Raw genomic sequence first — 23,311 nt, 5'->3', positions numbered from 1 at the left:
ACAGGTGTTATCATTTGAGTTGGCTGATTAGACTTCTTCTCAGGTCGGTCTAGGCTTGTACACTCTGTTTGATTGATATCCATCTGACTCTACTGTGTTGGGTTTGTTGCACTCGTTAGACGGGACAGCTTACTCTGTTGGTTCTTTTGAGAACCTTGTGCCGTACATAACTCCACCCAGCCTCAACCTCAGAAGAGGTCTTATCGGCTAACTAACCAGAAACGTGTGCGTGTGTCCTTTGTCTTTTAGAGTACAACAAATCCCATTTTGGATTGTTAATTACTGAAGGCACATGCCCAGGTCTTCACAAGGTGACTCATAATGGGTTATGTGAACGACTGACCTGATTCGGCCTGGTTTCTTTGTCATTATAAGGAACTATCTTATGACTGGAAATTCTTGCTTTCCAAGAAATGCATTTCCTCCTTAAGTAGCACCTATTGAAAGGAAATGTAGATTTGTAGACATTACGGAAGGAGAGAAAAACACTTAAAATTATTGGTCCACTTTATTTTCAGTACATAGTTATTCATAGTATCTACAGTGCATTCAATCAAGACCCATTTTTAACTTGAAGAAAACATTTGTGAATAAGTTCAAACATGGTGTGCAGTGCTTTGTTCAAGCGTTGCTTTAGTCGAAAGAAATCACTATAACCACTAGGATGAAAAATGTTTTCATTCATTCTGTAAAATGGCTTTATGGGTTCAACAGTCGGCTATGTAAAGATATAGTCAGTAACAACATGAAAACCTATGTTATACCCACACTGTTGTCATCCTTCCCCCTGTTATCTTTTTTTGTATATCAGTAATGTAAAAATTCTTCCCTCTAACCTTACACCTTTCCAAATCTCAGGCATAACAGGTAGTGTGTGAGATGATCACACAGAGTATACCTTTAAGTGAGTGATGTCAAACAGCCTTCTTCAGAATGCGTACAACCCGGGTTGTATGCATTCTGAAGAAGATACGTTCTATAATTGTAATTTCCCCCTAAGCAAGTGAACCATCATGGGAAACAGGAAGAGTAATAACCAGCCTCTGAGCAGTGCTGCTGTGCCTCACATAGCCCCAACAAAGAAGGCGAGGTGGGGCGTTTCTGTTTGCTTGACAAGATGGATGAAAGAGGTAGACTCAAAAGTAGTTGACACATGCCCATCCAGAGCAGACAGATCTGTTCCAAAGCATTAGCGTCGTGAACTGTTTTCCACTGAAGCATGGTGAAAGAATCTTTTCTCTCAAACATTTTAAAAGGTTGAAGAGCAATCTAGTCCTTTTAAAAAGAAAAGCCCAATGTGCTTTCTCATTCCTCTGCTCAGAAATTCTCTTTGTTGAAGTAGAATTTGGTCTTCCGGGGATCGACATCAGAGTATTTGGCACACTTCTTGCCTAACACCTCAGCTAAGCTTTCAGGGCCACACAGGAAGGTCCCCACCACAGCGCTGCAGGCATATGCAACAAAATGAAAACGGTTAGTTTCCTGTTTAAACGCATATAACACAACATGTGTGACACATGTAAACATTATAAGAGTTTCAATTAAGTCTTAGCCAAATTATTTGATCCCGTTTAATTGATTAAAAATAAAACCTTATTGGGAATGAAGATTTTAATCCTTGTCTTACGTGGGGTTCTCTTTGCGGACTTGTTCAAACTCTTTGTCCCAGTTGGGCCTGCCATAATGGGTTTTTTGCCTGAGACCAGTCACCACGTCAGTATCCTCATCAAAATGAACCATTACATGAGTAGCCTGTTGGGCAGCATAGATAAGGTAAAAGGAATGTATATTCAACCGCTGTGGGTCCAGTACAAGTTTAGACCACAATGTGCAACTGTGGACAAAATCTACCCACATGACTCTGATCCCAGCCTGTAAGAAACAATTTGTAGGTGAGGAAATCCCCCATGCCTCTCTCCTCCATCTCCTTCTCCAGCACCTGTAGGAGATCGGCGAACCACTCAAAGGCGTGTGTCTCACGGCACAACCAGTAGAAATAGATCTGCAACCAGGAAAGAAATGGCAACGAAATGATGATCCTCCCACTCGGAGAAAAAAAAAACATGGGTGTAGCTTATGACAAAAGGTAACAACAATACAATGTGCTCCTTATTTCATAACGCAATGAGTGGTTTTGTCAGTCAAATGTTGCATGGCACCTGGCCACACAGTAAAAGAACTGCGGGTTTGAAAGGCAATAGCAAGCTAGTAAGACCTGATGAGGCCAAGTTTGATTACGGTTGTTACCTTCCGAGTGCGTAGCCTTGGGTTGGAGTCCTTGAATTTGTACCAGATGGACTTGAGGATGGAGGCAAATGGTGTGACTCCGATGCCAGCACCAACCAGCATGCTGACCTCATAGTCAAACACGTCTTCACTCGCTGTGCCGAAGGGACCATCCACTCCCATTCTGAGGAAGAAGGGGTAAGCCATGAATAATCAAAACTGGGAAAAAAAACCTCCGCTCAGCTGTAGCCACAAAAAACACCTGCATGGTGCTGAGGGACTATGTGGGTCAGCGAATGGTGAAGTCAGATCAGTTTGAAGTAATTTTTAATGATGTGATGTAAAAATATTTGCAATAACTGTAAACTATAATAACTACACTCCCTATTTTAAGTTGTGTTATAGAAGGCACTAACTTGGGTCCCTGTGCCCCCTCTGGCAGCGTCTCTACCATACTGATGAGTTCCTGGGTCCAGTCCCCAGCTAAGCGAATGTGGACACTGAAGAAGTCTTCCTCGGGGGCAGAGGTCATGGTGAAGGGGTGCCACTCAAGTTGGGAGATGCTCGGGCAGTTGAGGAAGACATATTGCCCAACCTCCATTTTGAAACCTTTCTTAACCAGCTGCAGCTCCAGCACCTTAGACGGCCGCATCACAATCTGAGAATTGTGGAAAAAATGAGGAGGCAAAGAGATTTTACTATGAGGATAGGCAAGTCATCTTAGATGCCCTAAAGATCGGTTATGCTCCAGACTTACCTTTCTGTATGTGACCTGCTGCATGTAACGAATGAAACGCACAAGGCGCTCACACAAATATAGGACCATAGGGCCAATCACCCACATCCAGGTCTGAGAGGGAGGAGAGGACACAGAGTGACATGAGGTTAAGTGAGTTTACATTTTGCAGTGCAGCAAATATGTCTCACAAGCACAAGGTTCTGAAGATTAACACAAAATAAACTCCAAATGACCAACCTGTGGGAAGCCCCCGGCAAACTGAGGGATGGGACACTCGGGGATCCTTCCCCACTCCTCAAATCGATCCTTACAGATGGTGAAATTGTGCGGTGGGTCTGTTACCGTTTGACTCCGCACAATGCGCCTGTTTGGACCAGAGCATATGAATGTATTTGCTCAGATTTGAAAAGCAAAAAAAACCCCAAAACAAAACCCAGCCATATCCTGCTGAAACAGATTTCTCATACTAACCCTGCTCCATGAAAGACCAGACCCGCGAAGAAGATAATGAAGAGGTGGTGTGTGTACCAGAAGACCTCAAAGTAGTTGCGCCTAATGAAGTTCATGGAGGAGGTAATGATGAGAATGAGGGCCAGGGTGATGATGACCCCCGTGAGACCAGCGATGGTGGTGAAGACGATGTAGGTTGGAGCCTGCTGGGCATCCTGTGACACGGGCAGCGAAGCACAGTGGTTATAACCTCGGGTTACTTCTCCATAAAGAGACCCGCACCTGACAGATGAGAAGAACCCAACCAGGAAATGACTTACGATGTCCGTTATGCGGAGGGGGTTCAGGTAGGTGGTGCTGTCCGTGTCCGACAGGTTAGACAGGGCTGTGCTGAGGCCACCATAGACGCCACGTCGGCTGTTGTTGTACCACTCCACGTTGAGTAAATGGGCAATCGTGTGAACAGCTACCAAACGTAGACGGAACAAAATATTAAGTCTGCAGTCAAGGCTTTCATTTGTTCTCATTACCATGTATATTTTCATGTTCTGTGTAGCTGATGGATTCAAGTCTCACTGTTTTCCATAATTTGAATTCTACTTCCTTCCGGAGAAGAGACGCCGGCTCCCCTGACTTTATTACAAGTCTTTCAGGACACAATCCTTTCATAAAATGCCTCTTTAATTGGATTTAATGCTGAATTAAAGTTTACAAAGAGCAGAAAACAAGAACTGGGACTTCAGTGGGCAGCTTCAAAAATTTCAAAACAAAAAGCCAACACATAGGGTGTCGGTGTGGTTTGTTTTACACATCGGACAAGACAAAATGTTTGCACTCCCACCCCAGATTTTCACCATATCTTCAAATACACCCTGAGTCAATATTTAATTTAAGATTCTTTTGTTGCTCTTGCAGGTTATCTTAAAGATAACATTTTTTTAAACAATCTATTCTGTCACCCCCACTATGCTTCTGTATAGGATGACTGACCTTGGGAAATATAAAAGGACTGTTTGTTTTTTTTTAAGTTGTCAGACAAAGAAGCCGAGTGTCTACCTGTCATCAGGCCAATCATGTAGGCAACCAGTTTGTGGAAACTCAGATTTTTGTCCAGCTGTTTCCTCATTGTTCGACCGCAACACTGAAAGATGAAGGAAACGGGGAGTTGAACATGGAAAAAAGTCTTGGGGGGGGGGGGGATTGTTGAAGTATACACAAATTACATGTAGTTTTTTGTTTTTGTTTTTTTTGTCTAGCCCCAACAAATAATAGTCCTCTCACCATGAAGGAGCCCCGGATCAGAGACAGCAGGTTTCGGCACACGGGCAGGAGGATCAACATGCAGTTGAAGTTGAGGACGGCTGCAGGGGCCCTGGCCCACGCCAAAGCAGACTGTAGGGAAGAGAGGTCAAAAGTCGTATCCACAGGCATATGTGTTGCCAAATTTTGCATACCCAACATATTCGTGGTGTGGGGGGAACGTGCGTGCACACGCCTAACGTGATTCATCAATCAATCAATCAAGCCATTATTTATCCGAACCACTGATCCTGCTCTCAGGGTCGCGGGAATGCTGGAGCCTATCCCAGCCGTCATTGGGCGGCAGGCGGGGAGACACCCTGGACAGGCCTCATCTCTCTCTCTCTCTCTCTCTCTCACACACACACACACACACACACACACACACACACACACACACATCTAGGGACAATTTAGTATGACCGATTCACCTGTCTTTTGAATGTGGGGGGGGGGGGGGGCGGGGCGGAGCACCCGGAGGAAACCCACGCAGACACGGGGAGAACATGCAAACTCCACACGGGACGACCCCCAAGGTTGGACTGCTCCGGGGCTCGAACTCAGGACCTTCTTGCTATGAGGCGACCACGCTAACCACGGCGCCACCGTGATTCGTCCATTACACTTCAATTTCACGTAAGGAAAAGGAATAACAACGGCAATTTATAGCTAGATTTTTTAAAATAATTTTATTCTATTTATTTATTTTTACTATTTGTAGATCAGTTTATCAACCGAAAAAAAAGGTGACCTGCAACTGGGGAAAAGCTTCTGCTGTCGGCATGCTACGTTATTTATAAAATAAACCGAGGGGTAAAACAAAAAACAAAAAACAGTTGAATAATTTACATATTGGGCTTTTTCAGTTTCTTTGTGATCCGTCTCATGTGTACCGGATCATATGAGAAGGTACAAATTATATTGGGGGATACAAAATTCGGCACACCGTTCTTTTTTTCGTTTTTCTTTTTTTTACTTGTCATGAGCAAAGTAACCAAGCAACAGACTCGTTCTTTGGAGATAAATTGTTCTCACGCCAACAAAACTCACCCCTAGAAGATGACGCGTGTAGAAGAACTGATCCCCCAAGTCGTAGAACAAATAAAACCAGACGAACAGAAAAATATTGATGCCCATCCATATCACCTGCAAACCAAGCAGGGGATTAAAACGTCACACGACAGACAGAAATTAAGGCGTCGTCAGAGCAAATTAGCTCATTAACGATTTGGTTGTATAACGTTCAAGTTGCACTTAGAGAACAGTTGGGAAAACAATAATAACACAATATTTGATAATTGTTATTTGCACACAAAGTGTAGGCAAATTATAATCAATGATCTCCTTTATTACAAAATCATTTTTTGGCAGATGGTGATACAGTGTAAAGTGAAATTGTGATCCATGCTCTTACCAGTATGAAGGACGTGAGTCCATTGTTGATAATCCAGTTCCCCATACTGATGGCTTTCTACGCTAACACTTGCTTTGCAGTCTTACCTACCGTTTTTATACGCACATGGTCAAACCCCTCCCATTGAAAGGTAGACTCAAGGAAGCAGATGAAATATTGGTCCAGTTGCGTTATTCATGAACTTCCAAAACACTTCCATTTGCTGCAGCTAAAACTTCAACATTCCTGACCTGTCCCTGAAGAATGAGGAAATATCTGGGAGCAGCTCAGCAACAGACCTAGAGTAGAGAGCTTATCTCTTATTTTACAACCACGTGAAACGTTCAGGAAGAACCATTATAGCCTACGTGTTTTATTGAAGGTGAAATCCAGACATGAAAAAAAAAGCAAACACTAACGATATTTTAACATTTTATTCAATATTCGGTATCAGTCATGTCAATACATTAATTACATTCTGAAATGCATACCCCCCCCCCCACAAAAAAGACACTTTTGTGATAGTCGCAGTTTTTTGAGTCTCCTCTCGGCAAGTTTTTCAGCAGATGATTTTCATTCACTTTTGACCACTTTATGCATTTCTGCGAAGGCAAAATTGCAAATCAAATCAAGGCAACCTGAAGTGACAGTGAATAATACAAGGCATTCATCACACAGTGCTGTGGGTGAAACTGAATAAAAGGAGGGTAAACTTTATCTGACCTTTTCCTCTCCGCCTGTTGCATCCCGGGGTTTCATAGTGTGAATACATTTGCAGCACAGTCATCAAGGTGCACAAAGTACACTGGGGATGTCCCAGTCGGTTTCTGCAGCCGGAGAACCTTGGCACATCTCCCACACACCTGCTTCACTCTGTCTGGCCTGATGCTGCTCTCTCAAGGCAGTCTTTGTATATTACTGCATATCTCAACACCCTACATTCTTTGTTATACTGAGCCCCGATGGTGCCCAATACCTTCAATCAAGACATCATGAGTTACCCTTTCCCTCTGTCAAAACCATGAATGAGGAAAGTTTCATACACCTGAGAACAAACGATAAAGAGTATTATCCAACACATGGCTTAGCTTACTCAAGTAAAGGCTCCGCTCTGCATGCATCTTTATTCTTCTAATAACGCACCATGAATTATAATTTCTGTGTTAAACCAGCTGAGACCTCACTGAGTAGCACACTTGTCCTCTAAAGTGCAGCGTAAGCACCACTGTCTCATCTCTCCCTAATGTGCATTTTGCTCAGCAGTGAACTTCTGAATTCATAAGGCATTATGGAAATTGCTAAATCTCCACCAAGTCCTCCTCAGGCAGCATCCATGGTGTCATCGACAATGGCCGTCTCCCGCTCACCCAGTTGACTGGTGATGTCAGGAGGTTGCGTATTTTGGGGTCCAAGGAGTTCCAGTGGCTCCTCTGGCACCAGCACCATGGTGGCAGCGGTGGAGTAGGAGTGGGGAGGCTCCCCCCTTTGCCTCCTTTCTCCTCCACTGTCCTTATGACAGCAGACACAGTGCAAGCAGTCATGGACATTGTACTTGAAGAGGCGTCTGCAGGGATGGCAGAACTGGTAGAAGAGAAGCATAAATAACACAGCCAGACTGTAGCAGATCAGCAGCTGGACAACCAGCAGCGGGGCACACACGTACTCATAGAAGTCTGACTTGTAGAAGTACCATAGCGAGATGAGGAGGACGTTTTCAATGAAGCGGCCACAGTAGTAGGCAGCCAATTGGCCCCAGCGCTGCTTCTTCTCTATGAGTTCTCGGTGGGCCAGGTCCAGCTGCACCGCTGACCAGCAGAAGACATTGATGCAGGCATAGAGCAAAGTAAACATGCACAACACCACAGTGGTTCCCAGCTTAGAGAAATTCTTCTCAACATTCTCTGGCAGCGAGCCCTTCCTCGCCCAGAAAGTAGCCCAGGGCAAGAAGAAGAAGAAGAGCAAGTTACCCAGACCAACAGGAATCACCCAGTAGGTTAGTGCGGTGCTGAAGAGGACAAGGGAGATGATCCGGGTGGCGATCTCCAGCCCTCTCCACACGATCATGCAGAGGTAGGCTGCAGGACGTACCCGCACCTTGTAGTCATCATATCTGATCTGGATGGCCAGAACGCTGCACACCAGAGCCCCGTACGTGATGGAGATTAGTGTGATGAGCATCAGAATTACTGGGAAGACAGATGAGAGTTGTTTGTCAATACAACTGTAATCATCACTTGTAAGAGACACATTTAAATTGGTTATTTGACTTAAGTTGGCAAGTACCAGGGATCTGACAATAATGTCCTAAAAAAGCATTTCGAAAGTGACGTAAGGCAACTCCTGTCCCTCGCAGAATGACTTGGACTTTATGGTGAGTAATGCCCAGAACAGCCATTACACAATTTTAGCATTTTAGACGAATAGACTCACAGTCATTATGAGAAAATCTGCACTCCTCGACTCACTACACCTAGCGCCAAAGGCTATATTGCAGGTTCAATGTAAACCAATGGAACATAGCAGAGGGGCTCTTGGTTGTAATAACAGTCATGAGATTCATCAGAGCAATATATTACTATTATGTATTCCATGTTTGGAATTGTAAGGTTTGTACAAATGGAAATAATGACACCAAGGCAATAGCATAATGTCAGCACTAAAAACATTAACTAGGATCTATAAAAAAAGAAATTCAGACTTTCAAGCAATCATTTACACCATTTGTACCCAGTTTCAAGATAATTGGTTGATAAAACATGGGAACTTTAAGCCTTGAAATGTAAAGTGAAGACATCAACATTTAGCAACCAACTGTCACTAAGTATCTTTGGGGGATGGCATCGCTACGTCAGACCACGCTGGGCAGGGCGCCACTCTTGCGATAACTTACATCTGGCTTTGAGGAAGTATTTCTCCTGGATTGTGGCATACAGTTGTAGCGTGAGCTGAGGGGTGGAGCCCAGAAAGGCCTGGATGACCGCGGTGCGTTTAAAGGCGTTCCTGTGGGCAGCCAGCTTGCGCTCCGAGTGGCCGATCTCCCACTCCATGGGCATACCCTCTCCCTTCTTCAGATTCATCTTCCTGGCAATGGTGACGTAAGACTCCTCCTCTTTACCTGCTTTGAAATAGATGACCAGTGCTTCAAGACACCTGGGGAATAAATCAGAACGTAAATGAGAGCGGAGGAAAATTTTAAAACGATCGAAAAACACTGTGGTGGTTACGTTTTTGTATAATGATTGGGCGGGGTAATTTTCTATGGATTTGTTCCATGAACTGTGACTTCGCCAACTAAATTCAGTCAGTTACAATAAATCTTTCACTGCTGATGAACGCTGACATCAGTTTGTGGAAACATAGTCTCTGTAGCATTGTATAAAGCTGTGCACCCCATAACCTCTTTCTTGGTTCTGTTACGTTTACCAAAACAGAGTAAATTATATGAGCCTCCACCAGAGGGCAGTTAAAATAAAGAAACTACATTGCCAGCCTCAACAAGACAGAATGAAAAGCGTGCCAATCCCAGAAGGGTGTGGTTTTCTAACCATTTGCTAGGTAACATGACGACATTAACATAATTAAAGTGGCACAAACGTGTTTTTCATGCCTTCTTTTAAAGGAGGGCGATGTCTTACTGCAAGATGTTTCCCTTCTGCTAGAAGAGAACAATTCATCTCCAAGGTGTCCAATTTTGGAGATTTGAAAGATGCAACTTTACTTTATGTCCATACCAATGCATTTAGTAGTAATTCTCTCTCTCTCTCTCTCTCTCTCTCTCTCTCTCTCTCTCTCTCTCTCTCTCTCTCTCTCTCTCTCTCTCTCTCTCTCTCTCTCTCTCTCTCTCTCTCTCTCTCTCTCTCTCTCTCTCTCTCTCTCTCTCTCTCTCTCTCTCTCTCTCTCTCTCTCTCTCTCTCTCTCTCTCTCTCTCTCTCTCTCTCTCTCTCTCTCTCTCTCTCTCTCTCTCTCTCTCTCTCTCTCTCTCACTCACGAAAACTCCTTTACGCCAGTGTTTCCCAATCCAGTCCTCAAGGAACCCCTATCCTGCAGCTTTTCTTTGCAACCCTGAATAAAACCTGTTTGTAGTTATTCAACCAATCAGCACTGAATTATGTCAGATGTTGCACACCTTGCATAATTAAGTACTTTGAGATGATTGGTTGAGTAAGTACAAGCAGGGCTCCCTATGCAGGGTTACAATGAAAATCTGCAGGATAGGAGTTCCTTGAGGACTGGGTTGGGAAACACTGCTTTACGCATTACAGGGCCACATAAACATTCAGTACAAGCATGGAAAAAAAAGCAAAGAAATCCTTGAAAAATTACTCGCAAAATTAACTTTATATTTTTCAAGGCTGTTAGCAGCTGTGCTTAATACTGAACTGGGGAGCCCACCCCTCTGAGGATTCTCACCCCAACAGTATCTCACAGGGCAATGCTGGAATGTTTTCATTTGCTCCAAAATGTCGAACATCTCCAACTTTGGACAGAGGTTTTAGAGGCAAGTGACTCCCAAGTGCATTCCCCTTCCCCCACAGTTAAAATGTGCAGGATGCCAGACCCTTCTAGTACTACACCTCAAACTCAGCAGTCAGACATTTTCAGTCCCTGTTATTTTAGCTGTTGTTAGGTGGGGTAATTTCAGTTTCAGTGCTCTTATGGTGCAGGCAAAGGATCGCCCCACTGACCATCTTTGTCTTTCAGTGAACTGTTTGTCTATAAACTTAAAGGGAGAAGTTGGAGGTTGCAGAGAATTTTCCTATTGTCGTCTACAAATCCCTCTCTCTCATTTATTACTCTGCAAGGTCTACAGTAGCGGGGAGGGAGACCATGATTTACCGTCCATCTTCTCCAAGGATCTTGGCACTACAATGAGCTGAGAATGCAGCTATGGGGGTAGTGTACTCAAGCAGGCATGCACTTAGGATTCTGAATGCGACTGGGGGGCAGGCTGAATTTCACTCAAGGGAGAAGAGAAAGAAAAAAAAACATCGACGAAGAAAGAATTAGCCTACCTAAAAGAATCAATATACTGATTTTTCATAGGAAAGTGGTCATGCATTTTCAAAAGTAACACAAACGCTGCCCTGTAAACACAAACTGCATAATCTGTTCTGTTATTTCTCATACATACTGCTAAAGAGAGCAAAACACAAACAAATATGAAGTGAGAGGAAGTGCTTTAAAATAAAAGCAGGACAAAACATGTTTCTTCATGACACATCTGAAATACTAAAACTTTGTAACAGAGCAGTGGTAGAACATTCAGGATACTCTTTCAGCAACTCTTCAGTAAATTAGAGAAGTCTCATCCAGTTTTGTGAAGCAAGTGTATATTGCTGCCTAATTAGGAACACAGGAAATGCCATCAACAAAGCCATGTTGAACAGTGCAAGTTTTAAGATGTGCAAAGAAACACAAACACTTGCAATTACGGTTTCAGCTTTGCATGCTGAGACTGGACCTGGCTGACTTTTAGGGCAATTATGTAGGTAGTCTATACCTGCCTTGGGAAAGGATCACAATCTTAAAGGGAGAAGTCAGAACAAGCTCTGCTGCAAAATAACCCAACTCTGCACAAACAGATTTCCTGTTTACTATGACTTCCTATTTGACTATGACAGTTCCTAAATATCCTCGGGTGAACACCAATGGTGCTGTCAGCAGGTCTTTAAAAAAATATTAGTACCAATATTCTACTGTAAACTGTATGTTTAAATTCCCTTCCTCACATTAAGACTGATTGTATAAGCAGCCCAGGAGACATGCAACACCGGATTGTGCACCCACAGCAGAAGATAAACAGTGACATCCTTCGCAAGCTCCACAGGAAAACATCCATCAGGTCAAAAAAGAGCAGCGGTGATTAGATTACAACAACATAGAATAGAATAGAATAAAGACGTAAAATCAATGATCATTGCACAAGGAATGCACTAACATCACACATAATGTGCAGCTACTTTGTTTGCGTAGGCTGACTGCACTGTTAACAAAAGCCTTTTATGGAAGCTTCTCTGGGCCAGGGGCATTTTAAATTGTTGGGCCGATGGAAGCATCTTCGGCACCCTCGGGGGGAAGGGGTTGTGAACGTCAGGGTTGTCATTGCATTTCTGTATACAGCTGAATTATATAAATATTTTTGTTGTTCATCTTTGACTGGAGTGTCACTGACTGTGGCCAGTTTTTTAGTAGTGTTGAAATTGCCATGTTATTCTGAATATAGAACCAAAAGAAGTTAAAATTACTCATGTTCATGTATTGTTGTTTCCCTGTTCCCTGTGTATATCATGTGGCATGTATGTGTGTACATCTATTCACTGTATGTGAGGGTCTGTGCAAAGGGTGAAAACAAATCTCCTCTTGTAGGACAATAAAGTATCCATCTACCTATCTCAAGGACATTGTGTCTTCACACCAAATCCCTAACCGCTTTGAATTAAAATGAGTCACTGTCTTGCCTTCTTAAAAATAAAAGCACAATTGTCTCTGAAGCTCAGGGGTATCGTCGATATGTGCCCCACTGTACAATTCCAGCCGCTCTCCAGTATCTTCAGTGCTGAGTTAACATAATGAATGCATTCCCAAAATAACCAAATCAACAAGTTTAGGGAATATCATAAATAAGGAAAACAACATGGCAACTTAATTTTTAGTTTGGCGGTTTCGCATCTTCCATATCCTCACTTCAAGATGAAACAAGGTTTGAATCTGGAGGCAGTCTGACCCGTTGTGGTTTACGACATGTGCAACTTTCTGTAAGGGGAGGGGATGACATCCAAAGACATCTAGGCCCTCCCGAGTATAATTATAGAATCAACCAAAGCCCGAACTTGGTCCAGTTACATAGGGAGCTGCAGAGCACTGCTCCATTCAAAGAGTGGACTTACACAGTGGGTAATACTCTGCAAATGTGGTATTTTGTGCTGATTTGTCAAAGGCCTACTGCCCCCCCAAGACAAAGGTCTTGGGGGGCAGTTGATAATGCATGGGGTTGTTGGACTTGCAGGTAGTGACAAGATAGCTGGATGTGTTATAACAGTTTTTGGTAAACTGCCTTGCACAATCAGCAAACCCAAATTGGTATTGAAGATAAAATAACTTTTCTTTTGAGTAGTCCTACAAAAGAACTGCTTTTTCTCTCGTGTTTAGTTGTAGTAAAAATAAAAACAACCTTCTCTTTGATAGTGGTTTGTCAACCATATTGCGACTCACAACTACAAGCTCTGCTAAAAGTATAGAAACAATAACACGGTTTATCAATTCTATGTCTTTTGGCAATGCTTTCTATTACAAGCCATTCTTTCTGTGGTGGCGACAACCATACAGATCTCAAGTCAATTTTGAATTGCTTGGCCTGCTAACAGCCACACCCATAAACTGTCTGTGACAGCAGACTGCATCCTGCATAGCACCTAAAGCAGCTTTGTTGAAAAATCAAAGTTCAGCATGAATAGGAAGACATTGTGTTATAATTATTCAAACCGTTCCACCTATGTGCCCAGGGCTAGCCCTATGAGTCACTGTTTGTCAAACAGGCCTCTTGACTGAGGTAATCAACTGCAGTTAAAAGAACAATGTCCCTCTTCAGCCCAGAATGTCACAAACAGCAATGTGGATCTGTAGCGTAAGTCAACTTAAATCCTGTCAAACACCATTCATAGATGGCAGGTACTTTCAAAGGGTTATAACTTTGCTGTTTCTTTGACAGAAGCACTTCGTTGCTGGTCATATTATGATTCTGGTAGCCTATGATAAACTATTATTTACTATTAGATATTATGTACTATCAACTACAATAAAACGTGAAAACATAAATGAAATAGCTGTAAAAAGGTCATTATTATTGATGTCCGTAAAGTGATCCTTCCTATTCTTTTCCTTGACATACATTTGTTGGAGGTAGCATACACAATAGGGTGTATGTAATGTTTGCATTCGCCTCTACCTGCCTTGACATGCAAGAATAACCCACGGCATGGCATACTTACTCTTGCAACCTAGCTCTCCATACAGGCATAACATCTGACTAGTTATCTTAAGATGTCAAGTCCCCTTTGTGCATTTGTGTTGGTAATACAAAGATCGCTATGAAAAGTGCAAGGCCAGAACAACTGTCGATTCAGTGGCATTACACCTCAGTTGTCATACGACTGAGGGAAGGAAACAGTCCACATGTGTGCAGAATCACTTGACTGACCGGTCTGACGGTGCAAATAGGATGTCCAGGGGTGCATCTTCACACAATATAAACAAAGTATCCTGTTTGCAGGAGATGCACAGCTACCTAGGGCCGGGCAGCAATTCATTATCATCATCCATCATCTTTTATTGGCATTGTTTTGGGATGAAATCTGGATGCTGTCCTCCGAATTAATGACAAAGAGGATCTATTACCTAAAATATCTCACAAAATAAGGCCTGAAATACTTGAGGGGAGGGAGCATCGTTTGAAAATAAATTTTTGTTCCGAGGTTACATTTCACATTACGTAATATTTCCCACATCGCCCAGCATTGCACTATGCCTACCTAATAAGTGGGCCCAGGAGGAGTAGGTGCAAGAACAGGACCAGAGGTCGGTCTCTCCCCAATTCTCTGTGAAAGAACGTCAACGCCAGCTGAATCAACACGGCCGGGACCAGCATGAAAGTGATGGTAAAGCCCATCCAGATGTTGTCGCCGGACTTGTGGTACATGCTGCACAGCACAGACGCACTGACGAACTCTGCGCAGTACAGAGCGGTGGCGAGCAGCACGCTGAGAGGCGGCCGGACGCGGCCGTGATTGACAACCAGCACAACTCCGTTTTCCGCCGGGACGGTGTCGTCTTTGGACCGCTCCGTGGGCTCCCTTTCAATAGGGTCCTGATCCTCCATGACGGATCTTAAAAATATGAAACGTGGGTTAAAATGACAGCGCTCTTGAAACGTTCACAAAGCCACGCCGTCCACGACACAAGCGGCGCTTTATCACCGGCCACCGGAGCGAATAGGGGACGACTTCTCCCGTGGATCCCGTTTGACTTGTTGAGCCGTGCGCTCCATTCTACACAATGCAATCACATTCTGTTGCACTGTGCAGTAACGTTCAACGATCTTGGCGGTTTGGTGCAGGCTAACGTTACTGAGTCCACAAAGTTGGTGACCGACTAGCACAACGCATTGCAATCCTCGGTGGTGCCTGAAACACTCTCTACCTTAGGGATCCGGCTCGTTGTGATCCAACATGTCGTTCTCCTCAAGCTAAAGACAGTCATTTTAGCAAAAACCCTGGGGTTAAATTGAGGCTACCGCTCGATGATGTCTCGTCAGAGTTGTTGCCTGTCATTGTAGGTTTGCCAAGTTCAACGTCGCAACGTAATTGTGTCGGGCGTATTTGGCTGTCTGATCATGGCCGCGGCTCCTACATAAATATTTGAGAAAAAACCCCAGTCATCCTTTCTGAGCGAAAGATCTGACCCGTCTCCATCTGTGAAGTCTCAGAGCTAGTTTCTGAAAAACAGGTGTGTCTCAACGTCTATTCAGAGTGCCCCCGGGGTCCTAAAGCGGTATCAACCGCAAACGTCAACGTCATCATTAGAGCCTCGAAGTGGGCGGAGCTATATGGGGAGCGACGTCATGTGACTGGCCGTTGGCCATACGGTAGTGAAACTGCCGGTTGAGTAGTTTTTTTCCTACAAAAACTAATTTACAACAAGGAGGTATACGAGGCATACAATTGTCATACAGGGGGAGGAAAAAAAACAACTTTGTACAGACCAGGGGAGTTCAAAGTCCATTCGTTTTAAGTCCTTTCAGAGTTCAAATAAAATGTACTTTCTTTAAAACATCGAACGTCTTTTTATAGCTTTTTTGTTTTTCACATTTTCAATTAAGTTGCCATACTGCTTGAGTTCAACAACAAACGATGAAAGCAGGGTTTGGAGTCAGACCATTTAGATTTGTGGATGTGAAATTTATCAAGAATAATCAGAAGCTGAATTATATAGGTAATATTGGTGTCCATCCCATAAAACAAAAAATATAACATCACATCAAATACATTAATCTGTACATAAGTACCAATTTTTCCATTTATTAAGTCTTGCATATCAATTCAAATTAATTTGAATGGGCACAGTGAAAAAACAAATGAAATATAGTTTCTTTATCTGAATTACAAAAAAACAGGTATATTCCATATTCAGCTTAAATAATTTCAAGACTTCTTTAGCAGGGTAAATTCGACGTAAGATCTTGAAGGATACTTCTTTCACTTTATTAATACAATAATTGTTTAGAATACAACAAGCTTTTTTTCCACTGTAAATCCCTCATGATAGAAGACCAAAAGACTCTTACTGCAGGAGATGTAACACAGTCCAAAGCGTTTCTGATGTGTCTGTTACTGCACGTTTTACTCCGAATATCAATATCTCCAATAAAATGTTGCTTCAAGCTAATAATGTTCATTTCTGTGAGGTTACAACCCTTTAAAAACTGAAGACAACCCATGGGATTTGCATCAAAAACAATAGCATATTCTTTGGGTGTGATTAATGTCTTAAATTCTGAATATGACAGTAACTCACCATTTCTATTTCTCAACTGACCAACTATAAAATTCAGTTGCCAAACCATGAGCGATAAAACTGGGATTTATTTTTTTATAAAATATCCTTATTATTGCAGATAAAGTATCAATGAGGACTGAAATTGTGTTTATATACCAATACCCATGCTAAAAGAGTGTATATGGAAATTAGCTCATTTAATTGGGATTTTGTCAACAGAAAATTTACATTTTAACAAAAAGTCAATACCACCAGTAGAATTAAATACATATGTGGGAAACACATACCAGATACTGTTGGGATTCTTTAAAAATTCTATAACCCACTTAATCTTAAAAGTATTATTCAATAAATTAAAACCCAAGACTTCAAGACGACCTTGTTCTTTACTACCTTTAATAACTTCTTTTTTAAGATAATGTTTTTTTCCCCCTCCAAATATAATCATATAGAATCTTATCCAATTCCTTAGTAACATTTGTTGGGACACTGACCGACAATGATACATTACATTACATTACGTTACAGTCATTTAGCCGACGCTTTAATCCAAAGCGACTTAAAATAAGTGCATTTAACGTAGGAAATCAGGAGAACTACTAGTCATCAGAAGTCATAAGTGCATCTAAACAAGCATCTAAGAGCAAAACCAGTGCTAAAGTAAAAGTGCAAGAAAGAGATTTTTTTTTAGATGAGTAAATACATTAAGTGCTAAGAACAAGTAACAGGGTAGTACTTCTTAAAGAGGTGAGTTTTCAACCTGCGTCAAAAGATGGGCAGTGACTCTGCTGTCCTGACATCAGTGGGGAGTTCATTGCACCACTGTGGGGCCAGGACAGAAAAGAGCCGTGACCGGGTGAATCGGCAGCAAGAGCCTCTGAGCGACGGGGCAACCAGGTGTCCCGAGGCAGCAGAGCTAAGTGGTCGGGCGGGGGTGTAGGCCTTGACCATGGCCTGGAGATAAGAAGGAGCTGTTCCTTTCACTGCCCTGTAGGCTAGCACCAGTCTTAAACTGGATGCGAGCAGCTACTGGGAGCCAGTGTAGGGACATGAGAAGGGGAGTTGTGTGGGAGAACTTAGGGCAGTTGAACACCAGACGAGCTGCAGCTTTCTCAACAAGCTCCAGAGGTCTGATGGCCGATGCCGGGGCGCTAGCAAGGAGGGAGTTGCCGTAATCCAGCTGGGAGATGACCAGAGCCTGGATGAGCACCTGTGCCATCTCGTTGGTGAGGAATGGGCGAATCCTCCTGATGTTATAGAGGAGAAATCTGCAGGAGCGAGCAACCGATGCAACTTTTGCAATAAACGACAGTTGGTTGTCCAGGATCACACCCAGATTCCTCACAGTCCGAGTTGGCATCACCACAGCATTGTCAATAGGGGATGGCTAGGTCTCGGTGCGGGCAACCTTTCCCCGGGAGGAACATCAGCTCTGTCTTGTCCAGAATGAGCTTCAGGTGGTGTGTTGCCATCCATTCCGAGATGTCGGTCAAGCATGCAGCAATGCGTGTCTCTACTTGTGTGTCAGAGGGAGGAAAGGACAAGATCAGCTGGGTGTCATCGGCATAACAATGGTAAGAGAAGTCATGCGAGTGAATAACAGAACCTAGGGATGTCGTGTACAGGGAGAAAAGGAGAGGACCCAGAACCGAACCCTGTGGAACGCTTGTAGTCAGTCTGCGAGGCTCCGACACAGATCCATGTCACTTGGTAGGAGCGACCCATCAGGTAGGATGTAAACATTGAGAGTGCAGAGCCTGTGACACCCAGCCCCTCGAGGGTAGAGAGGAGGATCTGGTGGTTCACTGTGTCGAACGAAGCTGACAGGTCCAGGAGTATCAGGACAGAGGAGAGAGTTTGCTCTCGCAGAGTGCAGCAATTCTGTCACTTCAAGGAGGGCTGTCTCTGTCGAGTGACCCACCCTGAACCCAGACTGGTTTGGGTCCAGGAGGTTGTTCTGGTGGAGGTACAAAGAAAGTTGGTTAAATACAGCACGTTCGAGAGTTTTTGGATAGAAAGGGTAGAAGGGAAACCGGTCTGTAGTTTTTGATGTCAGAGGGGTTAAGTGATGGTTTCTTGAGAAGGGGGGGGGACTCGAGCAGTCTTGAAGGCAGATGGAAAGCATCCTGCCTGGAGGGAGGTGATGATGAGGTGGGTTAGATAGGGAAGGATTTCAGGTGCTATAGACTGAAGAAGAGGGGCGGGGACCGGGTCAAGGGAGCATGTGGTGGGGTGACTGGATGTGATGAGGTTTAGAACCTCATCGGGGGAGAGGGGAGCGAGGTGGGATAGGGTGGGACGTGGAGAGGTGAGGGAGGGTGCAGAGGGTGGGATAGTGCAAGCAGCACTAACTGGGTGGTGAGAAAAGGAGGATCTGATGTCATTTATCTTCTTGTCAAAGAAGTTAGCGAAGTCATCAGGGAGAAGGGAGGACGGAGGAGGAGGAGGTGGGGGTTGAAGAAGTGTAGAGAAGGTTTCAAAGAGTTTCCTAGGATTAGAGGCAGAGGATAGGATTTTAGAGCGATAGAAGGCAGCCTTAGCAGCAGAAAGGGAGGGGGAGAAAGTGGAAAAAAGAGATTGGAAGTTGAGAAGGTCCTCTGGGAGTTTGCCTTTTCTCCATTTGCGCTCTGCCACTCTCAGGCTCTGTCTGTCAGTACGTACTGAGTCAGTCAGCCAAGGGGCAGGTGGAGTTGGGCGTGCAGGCCTGGAGGTGAGGGGACAGAGATTGTCCAGAGAAGAGGAGAGGGTAGAGAGAAGAAGATCAATAGCAGTGTCAGGGGGTAGGAGAGAGAAAGATTCAGGTGTAGGGAGGATAGAAGTAACAGGAAGAAAGATCAGTGGCGGAGAGAGAGCGGAGGTGTCTACGGGTGGAAACCATGTGGGTAGGGGAAGGGGCTGAGGGGGATGAAGAGAGGAAGGGAATTATTTTTTTCGGGGGGAGAATATTGATTAATGCAATGCACTGGGAGGTTTTTCATGTTTTTTATCCTATGTTAATGTCCCTTGGATGCCTCCGGGATGGTCACCTCATTTCTGCTTCTATCTTAAATGTTTCAGACGTGATCGATGGCTAATCCAAATACACCTCAGAGAGGAACAGATGGGTCTTCTATTAGGCTGGTGAGTTGGATTGTCCGTGGATTGGGGGGGGGGCGGTAAAGCGATCAGGACTGTTTTCACACCTTAAGGGGCTTAACACTGACATCGCTTTCCTTCAAGAGACTCATCTGCATCTAAGTGATCATAACAGAATGCGTAAACCCTGGATTGGGCAAATATTCTATTCAGCTCTTAACAGCAAATCCAGGGGCACTGCTATTTTGATTAATCAACGTGTCCAGTTCTCCCCCACACAGATTATTTCTGACCCCGGAGGGCGTTATATCATAGTGGTACATTATATCAGACTTCAGTGGTGTTGGCCAGCGTTTATGCCCCTAACTGGGACAACCCACATTTCATGACCTCCCTTTTTTCCAATATTCCAAATTTGGATACCCACCCTCTTATTTTAGGGAGGTACATGAATTTACTGATAGACCCTAAACTTGACTGCTCACACCCTAGAACACTCACACCCTCCGCCATGTCAAAGACACTGTTGTGGAGTTAGAAAACAACGAGACAGGAGACGTGAGAGTAGATGTAGTCGAGGTAGTTTACTAGCTCCAACTTAGCATGTCATACATTCGACAACGACACTGAACTGTGAACCGGAAGCGGAAGTGCATTATCTGACCCCTTGCCTCTTCCCTTAAAGGTACACCGTCCTCTTAGGTGAATGTCTCTCGTTATATAGATGTGGGTCACCACACAGGCCCCCCCAGAATTCACCTACACAAAACAATGCAAAACAGCAAAAGTGCAAGTCATGAACATAAAAATAGACTCTACAACAGAACAGTCAATGACATAGTGCAAAGTCACGGGGAAAACAGGTGACGAGTCGGGGGGCGGACCCTGCGGCCATAACGGCTGCACTTCACCAGAGCTGAAACAGATGGGGCCGAAGCAGGAACAGAGGCCGGTGCCAGGGCCGACCTAGGAGGGCGCCCCCGCCGCGGGGGTAGGGCCAATTGCATTGGCTCCCCAATGTCCAAGTGAGCAGGCTTGAGACGGTCTATAGCGACCCGCTCCGGCTTGCCCCCCATGTCCACCACAAAGTTCTTATCCCCCGCCTCCAGGACGTGGAAGGGCCCGTCGTATGGGGGCTGCAGCGGGGACCGATGGCTGTCGTGCCTAATGAAGACGTACCTCGCCGATGGCAGATCCTTGGGGACGTAGGACCGGGGGAGGCAGTGTTGAGACATCGGAACGGGAGCGAAGGCACCGGCAGCGCTCCGGGACGCACTGAGGTGAGAGGCGGCCAATCAGGGAGCCGTAGCATCCGGAAGAAACTCCCCCGGAACCCGCAGGGGCTGGCCATACACCAGCTCAGCGGAGGAGGTCTGGAGGTCTTCCTTCGGGGCCGAACGCAGGCCGAGCATGACCCACGGGAGCCGGTCCATCCAGTCGCAGCCAGTGAGGCTTGCCCGCAGAGTGGCTTTCATGTCCCGATGGAACCGCTCACAAAGTCCGTTGCTCTGCGGGTTTATCGCCGTAGTGCGGTGGATCTTCACCCCCAGGTGCTCAGCGACCGCCGTCCAGAGCTCCGAGGTAAACTGGGAGCCCCGGTCGCTCGTGATGTCACCAGGTGTGCCGAAACGGGCCACCCAGCAGCCGATGAACGCCCGTGCTACCTCTGCTGCCGTCGTGGAGAACAAGGGAATAGCCTCTGGCCACCTGGTGGCCCTGTCCACAATAGTGAGGAGGAACGTATAACCACGGGAGGGGGGCAGGGGACCCACCAGGTCAACATTGACGTGGTCAAACCGCCTCTCTGGAGCCACAAACGGCGCCAAAGGGGCCCTGGTATGGCGGTGCACCTTGGCGCGTTGGCACGCCACACACGAGCCGGCCCAGGCTCTAACATCCTTACGGAGCCCAGGCCAAACGAACCTGACGCTCACCAGCTTGGTCGAGGCCTTCACTCCTGGGTGGGAAAGGCCGTGGACGGTGTCGAAAACTCGGCGACGCCAGGAAGTAGGCACCAGGGGGCGCAGTTGACCAGTGGAGATGTCACAGAGGAGGGTGGTGTTGGCCGCGTCGAACGTCACGTCCTCCAGCCGTAGCGCCGTAGGGGTCGACCGGTAGTCTTGAACGGTCGCTTCCTTGGCTTGGTCCGCTGCCATAGCGGCGTAGTCAAGTCCCAAGTGAACGGCGTTAACAACCGCCCGTGAAAGGCAGTCGGCGACGAAGTTATCCTTGCCCGACACAAGTTGTATGTCCGTGGTAAACTCGGAAACCGCCGCGAGATGGCGCTGCTGACGCCCAGACCACGGTTCTGAGGTTTTGGCCATACAGAACGTCAGCGGTTTGTGGTCCACGAAAGCGGTGAACTGTCGGCCCTCCAATAGGAACCTAAAGTGTCTGGTTGCGAGGAAGAGACCCAGTAGTTCCCTATCAAAGGTGCTGTATTTGCACTCGCTCTCACGGAGTTGTTTACTGAAGAACGCCAACGGCTGCCAGCCCCCCCCCCACCCACTGCTCACACACGGCCCCCACGGCGTAGTCGGAGGCATCCGTTGTAAGGGCTATGGGGGCGGCAGGCGACGGGTGAGCTAGCAGCGCAGCGTTGGCCAGCGCGGTCTTGGCGGCCACAAAAGCCTCGTCCATCCCCGAAGACCAGTCCAGCTCGTCCTTAGACTTCTTACCCCGCAGGGCCTCATACAGGGGACGCATGATGTGGGCGGCACGGGGCAGGAAACGGTTATAAAAGTTCACCATGCCCAGGAATTCCTGCAGCGACTGTACAGTGCGGGGGCGGGGGAACATGGTGACAGCCTCAACCCTGGCAGGGAGGGGAACGGCCCCCTGTGGAGTGATGTGGTGCCCGAGGAAGGTGATGGACGACTCCCCGAACTGACACTTAGCTGGGTTGATGATGAGGCCGTGTTCGCTGAGCCTGTCGAACAGCTGTCTGAGGTGCGTCATGTGTTCCTCCGCCGACCGCTGGCCACGAGGATGTCGTCTAAGTACACAAACAAAAATGGCATGTCGCGGAGCACAGAATCCATAAGGCGCCGAAACGTCTGCGCCGCCCCTTTAAGGCCGAAAGGCATACATAAGAACTCAAAGAGCCCAAAGGGTGTGATGACAGCCGTTTTTGGGACATCCAGTGGGTGGACCGGCACTTGGTGATACCCCCGCACTAAGTCGATTTTGGAATAGATGGCAGCGCCTGCCAGGTGGGTAGAGAAATCTTGTATGTGCCGTATGGGGTACCGGTCGGGGGTCGTGGCATTGTTTAGGCGACGGTAGTCCCCGCACGGGCGCCGACCCCCGTCGGCCTTAGTAACCATGTGAAGAGGGGAAGCCCACGGGCTGTCAGAACGGTGGACAATGCCGAGGCGCTCCATAGTCGAAAACTCTTCCCTGGCTATTGCGAGCTTGGCCGAGTCGAGGCGTCGGGCCCGGGCGTAAACTGGGGGGCCCACTGTGGTGATATGATGTTCCACGCCGTGCTTGGCCACCGCCGAGGAGAAGGTAGGTGTGGTGAGCTCGGGGAAATTTGCGAGCAGGCATTGGTATGGATCCCCGGTGGAGAGTGTGTT

The 23,311-nt window shown here is 45.9% G+C and overlaps 2 protein-coding genes across 2 annotated transcripts; both read right to left on the bottom strand.

Moving 5' to 3' along the window:
* Nucleotides 1-82: 82 nt before the first annotated feature.
* Nucleotides 83-6,173, bottom strand: nox1 (NADPH oxidase 1). The gene is made up of 13 exons (XM_056282767.1): nt 6,129-6,173; nt 5,765-5,860; nt 4,697-4,807; nt 4,472-4,556; nt 3,736-3,881; nt 3,437-3,630; nt 3,203-3,329; nt 2,984-3,076; nt 2,643-2,884; nt 2,248-2,410; nt 1,856-2,002; nt 1,628-1,752; nt 83-1,444 (listed from the first exon to the last, which is right to left on the bottom strand). The coding sequence occupies exons 1-13, from the start codon at nt 6,171-6,173 to the stop codon at nt 1,318-1,320; spliced, it is 1,701 nt and encodes a 566-aa protein (XP_056138742.1). The 3' UTR covers nt 83-1,317.
* A 418-nt stretch (nt 6,174-6,591) lies between these two features.
* xkrx (XK related X-linked) lies at nt 6,592-15,220 on the bottom strand. Its single transcript, XM_056290279.1, has 3 exons — nt 14,636-15,220; nt 8,998-9,257; nt 6,592-8,293 (listed from the first exon to the last, which is right to left on the bottom strand). The coding sequence occupies exons 1-3, from the start codon at nt 14,980-14,982 to the stop codon at nt 7,428-7,430; spliced, it is 1,473 nt and encodes a 490-aa protein (XP_056146254.1). The 5' UTR covers nt 14,983-15,220; the 3' UTR covers nt 6,592-7,427.
* Nucleotides 15,221-23,311: the final 8,091 nt, after the last annotated feature.

Source organism: Lampris incognitus, chromosome 1 (genome assembly GCF_029633865.1).
Source record: "Lampris incognitus isolate fLamInc1 chromosome 1, fLamInc1.hap2, whole genome shotgun sequence".
NCBI lineage: Eukaryota > Metazoa > Chordata > Actinopteri > Lampriformes > Lampridae > Lampris > Lampris incognitus.
Note: the sequence above shows the minus strand (reverse complement) of the source record. Positions and strands in the feature narration are given on the sequence as shown.

Coding starts and splice junctions, on each gene's coding strand:
- nox1 (XM_056282767.1), bottom strand. CDS start 6,173: ATGGGGAACTGGATTATCAACAATGGACTCACGTCCTTCATACTG. Junction 3,077..3,202: donor TTGCCGGGGGCTTCCCACAG/GTTGGTCATTTG, acceptor CCTCCCTCTCAG/ACCTGGATGTGGGTGATTGG. Junction 1,445..1,627: donor GTCCGCAAAGAGAACCCCAC/GTAAGACAAGGA, acceptor ATATGCCTGCAG/CGCTGTGGTGGGGACCTTCC.
- xkrx (XM_056290279.1), bottom strand. CDS start 14,982: ATGGAGGATCAGGACCCTATTGAAAGGGAGCCCACGGAGCGGTCCAAA. Junction 9,258..14,635: donor CTCCTGGGCCCACTTATTAG/GTAGGCATAGTG, acceptor TTTATTCCCCAG/GTGTCTTGAAGCACTGGTCA. Junction 8,294..8,997: donor ATACTTCCTCAAAGCCAGAT/GTAAGTTATCGC, acceptor CTGTCTTCCCAG/TAATTCTGATGCTCATCACA.